Below are 16,835 nucleotides of genomic sequence, written 5' to 3'. Positions count from 1 at the left end.
TTCAACTGCATAATAAATTATAATTTCCCTAACAACACTACATCTTTTTCTTATGATTATGAATATCATGAAAATCTCAAAAAAAAAAAACTTCATAATTTTGGACCTTACATTTCTTTTATCCAAAATAATTTTATCAAACCTTAACATGACCGTATCCAAGATCAACTTTTATATGTCAACAAAGAAAAAAAAAAAAGATCAACTTTTATGAAAACATCATTTTCTTTAATTAAGATCGTAAAAAAAAGCTCTAGCCATTTTAAACTTGAGTTTCTTCATCCAAAATGAATTCTACTTTATTTTATCATGATTTTGAAGACCACAAGTTCTTCCAAAATCATACCGAACTGTATATTTTTAACGGAAAACAACTCATAACCTTAGTATTCTCATGATCAAGAAACTCAAAACTTCGTAATGTTATCTCCATGAGCCTAAAAATGGAGTTGCTATGATACCACTTGATAGAAAATTTAATCGTATAGTCATAATCTAATCATGCTTCTAAGACGGTTATGATCAAACAAAATAACAACAATAAACGTATAGCATAAACTCCATTAGATTCAAAGAGATTAAAGAAACATTAGCGGAAGCGTACCTTTTGATACATAGTCTTATGTAATTGAGTTGATTGGGTTGATATGAATGATCTTCCATTTGGTTCTTCCTCCCTTGGAATTCTCTTTGTGATGAAGGGATGTCACACAAATTAGGGAGCTTGAGAAGAAGCCCAAATGGGATCATAACTCCTATTTATAAACTTTTACTTCTAATTTGGCCCCTCATTAAATTAATTAGAAATCACTTAATGGTCTCTACACGTTTACTTATGACACTTTGATACCTTTGGTCAATAGTTAACCGAATTAGATCACCATTTGACTTGACCATACTTTAAGATAGCCACACAAACACCTTTGCATATGTGAGCCCACATATGTCGGATTTTTCCTTGAGTTTGATCATTGTCTTGCATATTAGTCGACTACTAATCACATCGAAACAATATATTCAATGTAATATTTAGTTTATATCTTTACTCAACTAAATGGTCACATTAATACTGATATGTTCAATGAGATTGATGATGATCGTAAACAAAAAAATTTGTGTAAATTGGGGCAATTAATTAGTCCATCAACTCACGGCAATCATTTTCTTTTTATAGGATTACACGACATTCACGCAAATGGAACAAAACCACATATCCAATCTATAGTTACAACTATAAGATTGAGAAATAACTCTAATGTTATTTCATGATGAGTTCTTATAAATCTCACCCTTTGATTAGTTTTCTCCAAAATCTCACCCATTATAAAAAAAAATCAAACTTATTTCACATTTGCACAACTATGCTCTTTGGATATAGTTATACTCCAAAGTGATGATAGATAGCTACAAAACAATCAAACTTATTTCAAATTTGCTACAATTGAATAACTTCATTGTATATATAATATGTAATTGGATAAAATAGATGGCCCAGATTAGATATCATATTTTGTGGATCTAACAAACAACTAGTTCCTTTTAGTCACACCAAACATATTTGGGCAGCTTTTTCTCGTGAATTCCAATTCCTTTTTTCTTTTTGTTGGAGAGAATTCCAATTCATTCCTTGAAACTTTAAACATTTACATGGCATAATGGCATTTGTTATCATATTCCTGCCCCCAGTACAGATGCCATCCGGGCTTTGGCCCAAGTCAAATAAGGGCCCAAATTTAGGAGGTCATGGATTACAGTGAAAAAGACAAGTCATTGGATGTTTTGATGATCTTTCTAAAGTTTCGACTAAAAAAGATGTTATTTTCCATTTAAAAAAAAAACAAAAAATGATGTTTATTGATATTCACTAACAATCTATGTCCTGTATCCATTTGAAAAATACTTTGTAAACACTTCTCGATGAAAAAGAAGAATATTGAGAAAAATGTTATATACACTTGCCATTTCTACCCACCACACGCACATCGTATTTGACTTCAACAAAAATCACCCTATATGTGAGTGTATATAACAAAAATGGCAAATGCATCTAAAATTTCCCAAATATTAAAGGGAATTTTTATACACTAATGATTTTTACCTGCCACTCAGTCACTCGGAGATAAATAAAGAGAAAAAGGAGGAAAGATTTGGAGGGATATGGCACGCCGGCCCGGTGGTGGCAGCCAAAGCCCGCCGGAAAGTGGTGTTGGCCAGAGGTGGTTGTGAAGATGAAAGTTTTGTTAAGTTTGTGGTTAACCAACTCGAAACCAATTGACAAAGAGTGGAGGGGATCTAGAAATATTCTCGGTTACTAGATCGTCCTTCTAAGATGTGAAACTATTCTTACACGCCCCATTACGTGTAGCGTTCTTTGAGTCTTAACACGAGCATTTTTTTTTCTTTTTGAAGTAACATGGAACACGTGTGGTTTTAAACCTATCATGTATGGGCCTAACTTTAATACCATGTTAAGTTTATGACCATCCAACTCAAAATCAATTAGCAATAAGGGAAGAGGATTTAGACATTATATTCTTCGTTACTGGAACACGTTCTTCTTGTAGATATTTCATTTGATATATGTACATGAAAAACTGGAGGAAGAAATCTACATGACTGAGTATCCAGGGCCACCACCGCCTTCGGGAACTGTCCACTCGATGTTCTGATTAGGGTCTTTGACGTCACAGGCCTGAAAAATTCAGTAGTAATAACTAAGTTAACACATAAGAAATGGCCAGAGGTCATAAAAGAGAGCAAGAGTAACTTAAAACAGGACACGAAGGCATAACCCGAGGCAGCTCATGGTCCCTCTTCGTAGGATAATGTGTATAAATTTTGTGTTGTTACTCAAATATCTTCTGGCCTAAGGATGCTTATTCGAGGAGAAAGTGCCTTTTAGCTGGTGTCTTACAACTTTTTGCTTTGACTTGTCAGCCTGCCTCGAACCCTTGGCCTCTAGGGTGGAAGACTAAACCTCTTACCACTCCAACCAAAGGTTTTTGGCGTGTCTTATGACTTGCATGAACAATATTTACATAATTGAATCTTCAAACTCAGAAAAAATTACACCCAACCTCAAATAAATTTATAGGGTTACCTTGCAGTGGAGGCAGTTTTGGGCGTTTATTTGCATCTTTTGCTGGCCTTCGTCATCCGGGACATACCTTAATAGAAAGGCAAAAATAGCGTAACTGTTAAACAATATCGACAGATACATGATAACTCAAGTTGAGAGTCTAAGATATGATGTAAATTACTCGTATACACGTGCAGGGCAGTATCGTGATTCGGGTCCGGCATATTTTGGGAGATTCACAAGTTCAGGTATTTTTGGGTCCCTTAGACGGAGATGAGGGGGCTGATCATGTTCGTGATTCGTGTTGCTCCTACAAGAAACAAAAGAGAAATTGTGATATCAGAAACTAAGCAAGCACAACAAAAGACTTAAACACGGACATGTAAGCTGACCTTTCCAGAAAAAAAAACACTCAGACATGTAAGTGATTAAGGCAAGAAACGACTTAAACATGGACACATGTGTGACTACAAAGACAAGTAAAGACTTACACGGTTATACCCAAACAAAGAATTCCCGTTACATAGGTTTGTAGTGGTGATCTCTGAAGCTCAGACCACTAAACTTTTTATATACAAAAGATTGATAATAACTACAAGAGAGATTCCAGGATATACCTATATAGAGAAGTAGGCACATCAAAAGACACCAACCCGTCTGGCTTTGAGTATGGAATTGGATTGTGCATACCCGCAGGCTGCAAATATGCGAAAATACAAATTTAGTAACTTTTCGCAGAAAAATATTGTGCACTCTAATTCGAGCTACAAATGCCGAAGTAGACAATTATTAAGTTCAAGTTGGAGAATTTGTTGATTTATGCTGTTAACTATCTAAGTTTGGAAAGCAAAATGTTCAAATACAACCAATGAATTACAACTGATTGGATCTGTGGTCCTACACGAAGAGCTTAGCTAGCCAGACAAGCTATTGCTATAACCTTTTTAAAGAAGTCAAGTAGTCAACATAATTGGATAGGTCAATCATCTAATCGCCTAATTTCTGTGAGCTGACTATTTTAAAATGTGGTGCAAACTTATATATGAGTACTGTAGGTAATGAAAAAAAAAAGACCCATAGTCACAAACGGTAAATCCGAAAAAACTGGTCATTAATTTCCAAATGTGTATCATATAAAAAGTTCTTACATCTGTTGCTTCATGATCAGGTTTTCCATGATTCAGCGTTAGTGGAGATCTTCCCTTGAAGATGTAGCTTCCAAAGAGAACAAAAACATTAGAGAAAAGAAAGCGATAGGAAATTTAGATTAGTTACGACTGATTTACAGTATATGCTCTGTGGTGAGATCTTACTGTTCTAATGCAGATACAGCTAATCCTGGAATCAAACCATATTCAAATGCCTGCAGAAAAAAGGAAAAAAATAGAACGTGAAAAAAAAACGAGAGTTAGAATACCAGTCCATTCCTCAAGGCAGCGGTTTCAAATCGGGAAAAAGAAATTGCATGGTTCAGAAAAGAGGTATCTGGATTGATATGGTTAAAGAACGTGCCTTCCCAAGAATGGGCAAAAAGAAGATACGGGTTTCTTGAGAAATATTATATCAGGAAATTGATCCTTTTACCAAGTCCACTAATTGTGATTTTCTTCTTAAGGGAATTAGTCATTATAGTGTTTGTTCATTATTGATTAAGGTGTTACATGTCGGATGGCTTGGAAATAGAAATGTTGGTGTGGACTTTTCACAAAATCCACAGAAATGACGGAATTATGATGCAATTCTTTGTCACAAGATTATTGATCAATAAAAAGGTATAAAAAAACATATTACACTACTCTAACAACAATTGATTAAGGTAGCAATAGATACTGTAGTGTTTTGTTAGGCGCTGATGTTAAACAGCAATGATAATAACACATAATTCATAAACTAGATATACAAAACTTGGTTGTTGAATGACACGCGTCACCATCATTATTGGTTGAGCACCATAAGAACCATCTAGACTATGACCAGTATAACTCAGAGCTCCCTATCGCAATGTTGATGAGGAATTAATCTCACTGATTCTGTAGTTATATCCTAATTACTAAAATGTCGAAATATTTCAGTGGTTTTCGTAGAAAAACTTGCATAATTTCATGTAGGTGACATTTCCTGTCCACATCTCTCGAAATCGAAATATTTCGCCTAAATGACCGAAACATTTTGATTTGTGATACCTTGTTATCGATGAACAGTGCTGAAAGAAACTGAATATATATATATATATATGTGTGTGAGTAACAAACCGGACGGTAGTTTCGAGCTTTATGGAGTTCTTCCCAGACCCACGACTTCTTTAAGTTGTCCCAATATGCTTCCATGCTGGAACCTTCATGTAGTACCCCAAAAGCAGATTCTGCAGCTAGCATTCCTGCAAAAAGTAACCTTAATTTAGCAGTGCTATTTCATAAGTAATGGTCGAGAAATGGTATATTTATAGCAAAAGAAAGAAACTACATTTGCTTTGATGAATACCAATGGTATAAGAACGTTTGTGACCTACCCGGATAACCAAATCAAATGAAGAATACATCTATTTGAGAAAAAAAAAATTACCTGACTTCATTGCGGTGTGTGTTCCCTTTATTTTTGGCACATTTAGAAAGCCAGCTGAGCATCCAATAATTGCTCCACCAGGAAACACTGGATGTGGAATAGACTGAAATTTAACTATAATCATAACCCTATTTGCATATGCAACAATAAACTAAGTTGAAAAGAATATCAAATAGACAAAGGATATGCTTGATGCACCTGAAGACCGCCTTCATTCAAAGTTCGAGCACCATACTGGAGAACGGTTCCACCTTCTAGAAGTGGTCTAATTGCAGGATGGTGTTTGAGTTTCTGCCACAATGGAATACCACATTTAGGAACATTTCAGAAGAATTCGAACTACAAAGAAAAACTACCATATTACTAAAAGCATGAATTATGAATTGAGAAAATTAAGTAAAGTAAAATAATGAAGTTAAATCATGAAGTTCGACAATGATGTGCGGATTAAGAACTTATATTCCAAACACTTAAGTTAAAAGACCATCCAAAGAATGCAAATATTCCATCGTAAAGACAACGATGCATGAATTGAGGATACTAAGTAAAAGAATGAAGTATGAACCACAAAATAAAATCATGAAGTAGGAATTGATAAACTATGTTAACCGAGCAGTCATGAAAACACAGATTTAGGACTTCTACTCCAAAATCTTAAAAAGTAGGAGTAATTGACGATCAAAGTACTAAAAGAAACTTTCTGTTAATGAGGACATTGGAGCCAAAACAATAAGAAAGGGTACCAAAACAGAACTGTGGGGAGGAATAGGATTTATTCTGTCAACTGCAGATTGTTTGTATCATGATAATGGTGCGTTATTCATGAACGATGACAACTAATAATTAAGTTTACCTGGAATTCCTCGTAAGGGCTTAAGAATGGGTTCTTATAATTCAATGCAACAACAAGACCAAGAGAAACCTGCAATCAGCAAGAGAAAACTTTATAGCATCAATTTCAAAACCAAGAAAACTGATAATTATTGCATGCACAAGTGTCATGAACAGAGTCATCTAAAATTTGGGATGTTTTAATGTTGACATAAATTATTGGAAGTGAAGAATAAATAGATAAATAACAGCATCATGAAAATTGTCTACTCCAAGGAAATGAAAGTAAGTTAGAAGTTTCTTGGCTTAAATACCTGTCTATCATTCATGTGGTATAGGAACGATCCCCCATATGTCTTACTATCCAATGGCCAACCTAAAGTGTGAAGAACAGAACCAGGTTCGTGCTTTGTTTCATCAATTTCCCAGACCTGGATAAACCACATCAAGGATATATTACAACTTCACTAACAGTTCAATAAGTTTGAAGATCATTCAAACACCTCCTTTTGGACTCCTTTGCCTGAGCCTTGAAGTCTGAAGATGTGCATGCTTGTAAGTATGAAATTCAAGAAGTTGGCTACCCACATCGCCTAGATTTTTTCCTTTTATGCCCCCAATTACTCTGAGTATCTTTCTATCAAACAGGAAATAATTGCAATACTCGTGCTTCTGTATGGAGAGATTCTCTTGATGCTTTCAGAGATTAAACGTAATATTGGCACAGAAACAAAACGAGATCTAATAACCTAGGGATGGGATCAAATGATGTATATGGTCTTGTAAACTGGATCATGGAAAAACTTGCCTCTTTAATGCCCAAGGCATATGTCTGATGTTGTGCCTGCCCTTTCTCTCTCAGTTTGTGATCTCTTATAATTTTCTGCAAGCATAATGAGAACAAAGCTTTCAGGTTCCTTAGCTGTGATGTTGGAAAGAAATTAGAAAGAAAAGACAAGATCTAAATAATGAAAAGAATTCCAAGAAACCTCTGATAACGACCCCCGGCAGCCTTCAGCTAAAAGTGTAATACGTCCTGCACCATTATTTTAACACATTTCCTTCAGAACAAAAAGAAACTGCAAAAAGTTACTACTGCAATACTTTTATTTAATAGAAAATAAAAAGAATCAAACTCTTAAAAAATCCTAACATAACATATTTGTTAGATAGACAAACAACAATTGAATTAAGATATCTGCAGCAAAAAAGAAGTTACTGATAAACTATATCAACTATGGCTATTATTTGGTGAGCAGGCAAAATATTGTGTATGCGCAGATAACAACTTGGATGGCTAAGATTACCCAATTTAATCGATTTTTGTGCAATAAAAGATGCTCAAAAGGGGCCCTATAAGTATTATCATGATTGACGAGTAATTGGGTATTCTGACAAAACTAAAAGAAGTGAAGAAGCCTGCCTTTTAATTCCACACCACGCTGAAAATTTTCCCTTTTTGACCCATCTTTAGCTACCCCCATGTCATTAGTTCCAATGCCAATGACTTCGTCGTTTGCATCATATAGGACCTGTGGAGTTACATAACTATAAATATATATATATATAGAGAGAGAGAGAGAGAGAGAGAGAGAGAGTTATGGAAACATGAAATATTCAGTAATCAAACATAGATATACCTCGCTAGCTGCAAAGCCTGGGTAAATTTCAACTCCCAAGTCTTCAGCTTTATTTCCCATCCAACGTACTAACTGACTTAAACTAAATCGTTACGAATGAAATCGTAAGAACGCAGCCAAAATGGTGCAATAAGGAGCACAAACAAATGTCAAAGATATATATATATATATATAATATTTGGTATTTTCTGATATCAAATGGGACTAATCAAATATCAACTTCAGATCTGGTAAAGCATTTTTTTAGTTATAAAAAGGTAACCATATCTCCACTGCTACTAGATAAATCAATGGAACTCTGGTTTTATGAAAAGAATAGCCACGGCTAATATGTTTTTTTGTCCTAAACTGAGACATTAATAATTAAAAAAAAAAAAACCTTAAACATTATATATCAGTGAAGTGATACCCATTCAGAAGTAAGAACCAAATCAAATGGTTCGAAAGGAAATGATTTTGTAATAGGTTAGATGAGACACAACAGGTTTAAAGCATAACAAAGAAGAGGAACACCAAATTCTTACTGACCATGAGATGTAAATCGATTTCTAGGTTGCAACCCGATTGACTGACATGAATATGCCCCACTTCAAGTTTATATTTATTTGCTTTAAAAAACTATTTTACTTGCTTTTACTTTAATTACTTCCAATCACTGCAGTTGCTTCCACAGTTCCACCTACAGGTTTATATTACTATGCATAGTGGTATCGGAAGACAAGAGTCGACCCAAAGACTTTCAAATTGTCCAAATTGAGCTGGAAAATTAGTGCAGCAGTTCAAGTATAGTCCAAAAAGGAAAGAAGTCAAATGGGGCATCATTAAACTTCATTATCCTCGGTGATAGTTAAAGAGATAGAGTAATCACGTCGTGACTGACCTTATGACGTAGTTTCCTTGGTTGTGAAATGGAGAAGGGAGCGGGAAAGAACGGTCCTTTGTGAGAAACAAAAACTTATCGGAAGTGACTGGAACATTAATTGGGGCCTGCAGATAGTGTTGGAAAAATAATTATTTAGGCATATAATTACATGATAATTGTAGTAACAGTAGCAAAATTAGTGAACACCTTATACAAGAAAAGAAAGTATCTCAAACCTTAGTTATTTGTCCTGTCAATATGTTGATCTCTAGGTAAAACATTGTGCCTATTAAATGACATAGATAATTCATTTTTTTGTTGAGTACCCGGACTATCTGTTATTTTACTAGTCTAGTACTCATAGCAATTACCAATTTTATCACAAAAGGAGTGGAACTTTATAATAAAAACAAAATTTCTTCAAAAAAGTTAACCCTTTTCAAGCTACCTTGCTTTCAAATAAACTAAAGGTTAAACTGACTAATATGAAAAAATTGGTATTCATTACATTGATACATTTTAGAATTAAGATAAAATGAGGTCGTGCCATACCATTTCACTTCTAAAACTATGATTTGGCATCATTTGGAATGGTGCTAGATATGACTATAACTACTTGTCATGTCCATCAGGAAAATCAGGCATGTAAGACATCATGTAATAACATATCAAGAGTTCAAGACTAGTTTATAAATTATACCTCCTCGTTTTTCCATTGCGGGAAGAGTTCATCGAGTGCTCGCGGCTCAAAAACATTCCCTGATATGATGTGTGCACCTGAAATCGAAGAAAAATATTAAATGTAACGTGAAGAGATCATGGATGAAAAGTTGAATTCATAAAATACCACGTATTCTGCACAAAAAGGCATAGCACTGGTATCTGGAATAAACTAATGGGCAGAGATCATGGCGCATCACTTAAATTTAAAAACCCATCACACATATCGGCATCCAAGAGACACACAATAAGCTTAGTAATTACTACTCCTCACCCACTCGTCCACGGCTCTCACAGACTCATCCTTGTTAATATGTGTTCGTGTGGGTGGAGGTACTTATCAGAATTCTACTAATCATTATTTTACCAAAGAAAACCTTTATGGTTAACGTTCACGACGGTCCCTTAGGTGCATACTCCTTTGGAGCTCCGTTCATGTGATGATCACATGATTCACATTACACATAATTTAAGTTCGTCAAATGGCATGCACCAAGGGACGCACTGAGACATGTCACAATCAAAGTATCAAACCATGCTCTTACTCTTCCCATTTGTTGCACAATAATATCCCTTCAAAGTGTAACGGGTGAGAAGCCGTAACTTATAACACGAGATGATTTTATTTTTATCATCAACATCCTTCTACCCTTCGCTAGGCTCACCAATGTATCCACGCTAGCAATATAGTCCTACCAACCCCTTGAATTCCACTTATATATGTTTGTTTGTTTTACAGGCCAACTGTTCCCTATGCCCATAATTTGGCTAGCATTGGGCATCAATATAGTAACACTATAGGTTTAACTCCTTCCAAAAAATACCCCAAGCTCAGTAAACAGAAACTAAAATCTACCCAAACTCTTTTCTTACATTAAATTCAAATACCCGGAAATCATCTTCCAACATTGACAATTGTAGTAGTAGTAGGTTCACTAATAACTTGACAAATTATAAACCAATCAATACAACTTAATGAAAGGTAATTAAAGAAATGTGACCATTTTTCTCTCATTTAGGGTAAATTAAGAAAGACAACAATGAAATAATCAACTAAATAGACATGCTCAAATTCAAGTAATTCAAAACTTACCAACTTCTGCTCCTTTTTCAACAACACAAACAGATAAATCAACATCTTTTTCACGACAAATCTGTTTCAAACGTATAGCTGCTGATAATCCAGCAGGACCTGCTCCTACAATTACAACATCATAATTTATCGACTCTCGATTTGATTCACTACTATAACTTCTTGATTCTCCAACAAATGATTCTACCCGCAAAAACCCACTTCCATTTTGGGTCGAATTTAGTGAAAATGTTCGATTTTTTGTTAATAGAAATGAAGAAGATGTGAAGAATCGTTGAGTAAATAAAATTTTGGTGGAAGTTGAAGTTGTTGATTTGGAAATTGAACTTCCAGTTTGGGTTATGAATGGGTATCTGAAATTAGGGTTTTTTAGTTTGTTTAATTTGGAGGGAATTGAGATGAATTTGTGCATCGTTGTGATTTTGTTCTTCTTGGTCTTTTTTTTCTATTTGGTTGCTATATAGAGTCCATTTCGATTGTAGAGACTAGAGAGAGAGAGAGACTGTTTCACGCAAAGAAGAGAGAAGTTTAATTCTCACGGCGACATTTGGGAAATTCTGGATCGTTGATATATATACATGAAAATTATGAATCGTTGATATGTATATGAACAATCCTCTTGATGTTATTATTGGAACAATGATGACTTGAGAGGGATAGGAACGACACCTACTTAAGCCTTATCATTTAAGAACACCATCTAGGACAATCTGTTAACTAGTCACTTGGTTGAACATCTACTCGGGAAACTGATATTACTCGATCAAAGAATTTAAATAAGATAAAGCTAAAATAAAAGATTTGGAAACTTTAAACATTACCGGGAGGGCCCAAGATGCTTTAATAATAGTTATTTTAGGGTGCTTATTAGAGTAATGATTTATCTTCGTAGTATATATTCAGGTTGTGTTCATGCAATGAATGTAAAACACTTTTAGAGTCTCACGTTTAAAGAAACAAGACACAATCAGGACAAATTTGAGTTGCTATTAACTTATGTAGTGTTTGGATGCTAGTGATGTGGTCTGTTTTGACAATTTACTATGTTTATGGCATTAATGTGTTACTAGAAGTGGAGTTCAATCTTTTATAACCAAAGCAAACTTATAATACGTAAATCCAAGTACATCCGAATAATAAAACCAATCAATTTCGTTAAAAGGATGTTTTCGGACCAAGCAAAACCAGTGTTAGTTCCGCTTTAGTTGGATAAATTTGGACATAGGTGAACTCTCGAATGCCCACCACTGTCCCAGTTGACTACCCCTATAAAAAGCTACAAAATGAGGGGTAAATTTGTCCTTCTCCACCATAGCGTCGACCTCGAGACTCATATGGGGCATTCTCATGAATTAGGCACATAACAGGGACCAAAATGAAATTATCCTAATCAAATGGTGTACAAACTTTTTGCTAACTAATTTCAGGACTCCAAATTAAATAAAAGAAGTCGGCAAAAGTGAGAGAAATAACGAGAGAGAGAGAGAGAGAGAAATTTCCATCTTCTGATTGGAGCTGAGAATTTTTCTCAACAGGTTCGAATTTTCTTTTATATTTTTGGTTTAATTTTGCGATTTTGAAAAACCCTAACAAATAACTATCTTCTAATTACAATTTGGTATTCTTTTATTTCATTGCTTGTTCGATTTCTGTTTACGTTTTCTGCAATAACCTAACCGTAAATATAATACTAATAGGTATTGCTTTTTTTTCCTGGGTTTTCTTTGTTGTGATGAACATTAATGGCTTAACTAGGTTATAATCTGATGATTTTTTTGTGAGAATTTGACAGTTTAGGTTATGTTAGTCCCAAAGTTTAGGTTAGTAGAATTATTGAACCTTTTGCGTCCTAACTTTTCCCTGCCAAAAGCCCAAAACCCCCCAAAAAAAGATACAAATTTAGGTAATTTTGGGCAGACAATAGAAGTTTCGAATCGAAAGAAAAGAAAAAGGGTTTCTGATGGATTTGATGATATGGATTTGATGATATGGGTTTAAGATAATAAACTACAATAGAGTTATGTGATGCACCTGAAATAAGTTCCTCTAATCTTTTGTTTGAATGTGTCGGCCTTGTTGTTAGGAAGCGTGAATAGTTTCAATCATGTAGTTGAATCTGTAATATTGACATGGATAGAGTGTCGGTGATGGACACTGACTTGCCGAGCAGGAAAAGGGGAAATGCAGTGTCTCTGGGGGCATACTTTTGTTAGTTATTACGGTTCATATGTTCACTTATGATTTATCTTTGGCATCAAGCATTCTAACATTTGACTCGCATTATCCCGGAGTGGTGCTTTATGATCTTAACACGATTATGTTCGAATATGCACTTGATGTGCATATAAGAAGTCACAGTATTATGTGGCCTTCCAGTGTCCGCCAAGCGTGTTCTAGTATTGGATACACATATTTGTGTTTACGGGTGTCCGACATGACAAAAATCAGTAACCGGATTTTCCCTGTTACATAGTTTAATCTTATACATAACTTTGATATCCTAGTATTGTCACATTTTTCATGATTTGGATCTTTTATCTCTCGGTGACTGATTTTGCAAAATGTAAATTCTTTCATGTGCTAGGGTTACCTTGGGGACTTCTGGAAGTTCGCCTGTACAATCGAATCCGGGGTAAGAGCAAGATGATGGTTGAGTGAGAAATTATATCTGGAGAATTCCTTGGTCCTTTATAAAGCTTGGTCTTGTTTATATTTTATCTACATCCACGTGACGAATGAAACACATCTGCAGCGTGGGTCTTACTTTTTTAATTCTTCCAACAAATTGATACAGAAAATCATGAGTTTTGATTGGATTTTTACACCACGATTGAGTTGAAAACTAAAAAATGGTTGGACTCAAACAATGTAAAAAACGTTAACCTTTTTCCATATCATTCAAGTGCAAAAAAGACTTGCAAATAGTATAGAATAATTTGCAAATGGGACTTCCTAGCTCAAACTAGTGTATTGGATTTTCCGGTAAGCTAAAATACAAGGTAGATCAGAAGGGGTGATTTGCCGAAATAAGATTAGCATGTTCCCAAACACTTTCGCTTGCTAAGTTTATAGTATTGATGTCACACTGTCAGCATATTCACTGGCTCATTGATCTAGGCGACTAGACCTTTGACAGCTCAATATCGTTTGAATTCATATACTGATGGTCCAATTTCTTGTCCAATGGAAACTAAAACAATGCTATTCCTTTCAGTTTAGTATGATTATTTCAACTGCAAACCATGTAAGGGATATAGTATTTGTAGCGTTTTTGGAGTAATTAGTGTTCGCTTCATCTAAGATTATAACGTTCATCCAATTTATGATCACGATGTTTCTAAATTTTGTTTAATTTCTTATCTAGACTGCTATTTGACATGTCTCTGTAATCAGGTCTTTCATTTGCATATGGCTACATCTGATGATGGAAACGATAAGCCAGAATGGATTGAGAGAGTGAAAGCTGAAGGAGCCGTTCCACTTCTTGAACCTGATAACTGCCCGAACGGTTGGGCTACTCCACCAGGAGACAAGTTCATGGTTCGAGGACCAGAATATTTTTCTTCGCGGGTTAAAATTCCTGGTGGTGAGTACCTTTTAAAGCCTCTTGGATTTGATTGGATCAAAGGTGCTTCTAAGATTGGAGAGATCTTAAATAATCCAAATAGCAGAGTTAGGAAAGCTCTCGACGAGCAATGTCCGATGGACGCTAAACCTTTCGTTTGGGCTTTTAATCTGCAATTGCCAAGTAAAGATAACTACAGTGCTGTTGCATATTTTGTGGCATTAGAACCTATCCCAGATGGATCACTAATGGACCAATTTCTGAAAGGGGATGATGGTTTTCGAAATTCAAGATTAAAATTGATAGCAAATATTGTCAAAGGTCCATGGATAGTGAGAAAAGCAGTTGGTGAACAAGCGATCTGTATTCTTGGAAGAGCCGTTTCCTGTAAATACTTTCTGGGGGAGAATTGTATCGAAGTTGATGTAGACATTGGAGCTTCGATGGTTGCAAATGCAATCGTTCATCTAGCATTTGGTTATATTACAACTTTGACAGTTGATCTAGCATTTCTCATCGAGAGCCAAACTGAGCCAGAGCTTCCAGAGCGAATTCTAGGGGCAGTACGTTTCGCAGAACTGAACCCTAACTCTGCTCGTCCATTTGAGCATCCATCTGAACAGAGCACTACGAGTTTGCAGTCATCTCTTACTCTGCGCAACCGATTGTGGAACTCCATTGGACAAGGCTTATCCAACCTCAAAATACATCAAGGTGCTCAGGATGATTCCTCAACTCCAGTCTCAGCACGGGCCTGCAATGGAACGACTCATGACGAAGACAAACCCCAAGATACCAAGAATTCATGGTATGTTTAATAATTTTGCAGAGTTATTGACCATTATCCTTTTCTAGTTGTGTCATTATATACTGTTTATAGTGTCTACAATCTACGTTCTCTCCACTCGTGGACTATTGGTTTTGAGATGGATGCCCAAAATTTAATATGGTATCGAAGATTCAAGGCTAGGCCTATACGCGATAATTTAAAAAAGGCACACGTCTCCACGTCACCCGAAAAGAAAAGAAAAGAAAAGACGTGTTAGACTAAAAAAACCCACATGTGAGGGGGCAGGTGAGAATAGTCCCACAAATAAAAAAAAGTTATCTAGTATCCAAGAGTATAATGTCTAGGTCCTCTCCACAGACTTAACACTATTATAAAGGGCGTTCAACACCTCCCTTAAGACCAAATAACAAAAATTGCGCTCGACAAGAAAACACCTTAATATCCGGATATAGCTTCTTTTGTACACAATGTTCGATCTTTGGTGTAACATCATTAATGTAGTTTTTGAGTTATAAGATGTTACTTGGTGATTGAAATATCTTTACTTTTGCAGATGAACACCATGAATTAGTCTGGATTACTCGGTGGAAAAAAAAAGACAATTGGTGATTGATGTTCTAATGATGGATAGAGCTGGAAAGATCCGTGTGTTGTACTATAGTCATAACCACTCTATTTGATTGATGGTAATTTTATAGGGTTAATTGAGAGGCATATACTTGTTCTAATTTCACCTGTCAATATCATTTGATCACTAACTTTGAGTGGTTTGTTTCTGTTCTGGTTGATGATTGAATATACGAGAAGAAGGAAAACAAGTAGGAAAATTCATGATGTATGAGTTGAAGAAGTGTTTTTAGAGACGAGCCAAAGTTGGATAAAATTTCTCATGGCTGACCAACTCTTGTTGATTGTGGTAGCTGGTATGTGGAGAAATATAGCTTGCAAAGAGGGAGAGAGTACTTCAGAGTGAAGGATAGAGTGCTAAGGGAAAATTTTCAAATTTGTCGTACTATGTCTTAGGTTTTCAGGTTTTCATTAAACTCCCAGGCTTATCGTTTGCTCAACCTAAGTGTATACAGATCTTCTCTTTATAAATTGGAGATGCTCGAAGTCATCAAGTTCTAATAATGGAGGTCTATGACACATCAAAGGAGCCTGGGAGAGCTAGAATTCTAACGTTGTGTCAGGACCTATGGACAAACGGGGTTAAGAGGCCCTCAATCTTAGAAACTCCGAGCGTCACCTATGATTTTTTGATTAAAAGTCATCTCCAATGCAATACTCTATTTGGATCTCTAAGATGACGTGTCGAGGGTGGAATAGAAATATCTCAAGAGGACACTCTATTTCTTGTCTCTTGAAATATCTCTAATTGTCCAACTATCAATATTTGATTTTCAACCAATAGAAATCGAGTCTTCTATATTTTATAAAATAATTAATTATTTATTTACAAAAATAATTATGCCACATAAGTAAATAATATAAGTTTAGAGTTTTGCATTGAAGACAAAAAAATTAAGAATCTCTATTAACGCCACCTAGGAGTGAGAATCTCAATTAGAACTTGACACATAGGATGAATAGAGATTTCTTGCATTGGAAATGCAAAACTCAAACTCTTAAGAGTGCCACATAGGATTTTTTAGAGTTTCTCTTTAAAAACCATTCTCAACGCAAAACTCAATAT

General features: G+C 35.3%; 2 protein-coding genes across 3 annotated transcripts; one reads left to right on the top strand and one right to left on the bottom strand.

The window, feature by feature from the left end:
- Positions 1-2,473: 2,473 nt before the first annotated feature.
- ETFQO (electron-transfer flavoprotein:ubiquinone oxidoreductase) lies at positions 2,474-11,518 on the bottom strand. Its single transcript, XM_086655277.1, has 18 exons — positions 10,788-11,518; positions 9,675-9,751; positions 8,993-9,099; positions 8,113-8,194; positions 7,896-8,004; positions 7,462-7,508; positions 7,281-7,355; positions 6,787-6,903; positions 6,495-6,563; positions 5,840-5,932; positions 5,642-5,744; positions 5,332-5,456; positions 4,393-4,442; positions 4,228-4,294; positions 3,697-3,776; positions 3,261-3,389; positions 3,101-3,167; positions 2,474-2,692 (listed from the first exon to the last, which is right to left on the bottom strand). Exons 1-18 carry the CDS (start codon positions 11,197-11,199, stop codon positions 2,609-2,611), a joined length of 1,893 nt encoding a protein of 630 aa, XP_086511403.1. The 5' UTR covers positions 11,200-11,518; the 3' UTR covers positions 2,474-2,608.
- A 646-nt stretch (positions 11,519-12,164) lies between these two features.
- On the top strand, positions 12,165-15,969 carry LOC147568862 (ENHANCED DISEASE RESISTANCE-like protein (DUF1336)). Of its 2 annotated transcripts, none has more exons than XM_086655279.1 (4): positions 12,165-12,322; positions 13,372-13,419; positions 14,181-15,160; positions 15,696-15,969. In XM_086655279.1, coding segments are annotated over exons 3-4 (966 nt in total). In that variant the 5' UTR covers positions 12,165-12,322; positions 13,372-13,419; positions 14,181-14,195; the 3' UTR covers positions 15,697-15,969. The 2 variants fall into 2 exon arrangements, with proteins under 2 accessions (XP_086511405.1, XP_086511404.1); XM_086655278.1 differs by having other exon boundaries at positions 12,221-12,322; positions 13,372-13,540.
- The last annotated feature ends 866 nt before the right edge of the window (positions 15,970-16,835 follow it).

Source organism: Eschscholzia californica, unplaced genomic scaffold (assembly GCF_041429995.1).
Source record: "Eschscholzia californica isolate CP2 unplaced genomic scaffold, dmEscCali1.0.p SCAF_1, whole genome shotgun sequence".
In the NCBI taxonomy this organism is placed as follows: Eukaryota; Viridiplantae; Streptophyta; class Magnoliopsida; order Ranunculales; family Papaveraceae; genus Eschscholzia; species Eschscholzia californica.
The sequence above is the reverse complement of the archived record's forward strand: the minus strand, read 5'-3'. Positions and strand labels throughout refer to the sequence as shown.

Coding starts and splice junctions, on each gene's coding strand:
- ETFQO (XM_086655277.1), bottom strand. CDS start 11,199: ATGCACAAATTCATCTCAATTCCCTCCAAATTAAACAAACTAAAAAAC. Junction 7,509..7,895: donor GCGTGGTGTGGAATTAAAAG/GCAGGCTTCTTC, acceptor ATAATGGTGCAG/GACGTATTACACTTTTAGCT. Junction 3,168..3,260: donor TGCCCTGCACGTGTATACGA/GTAATTTACATC, acceptor CTTTCTATTAAG/GTATGTCCCGGATGACGAAG.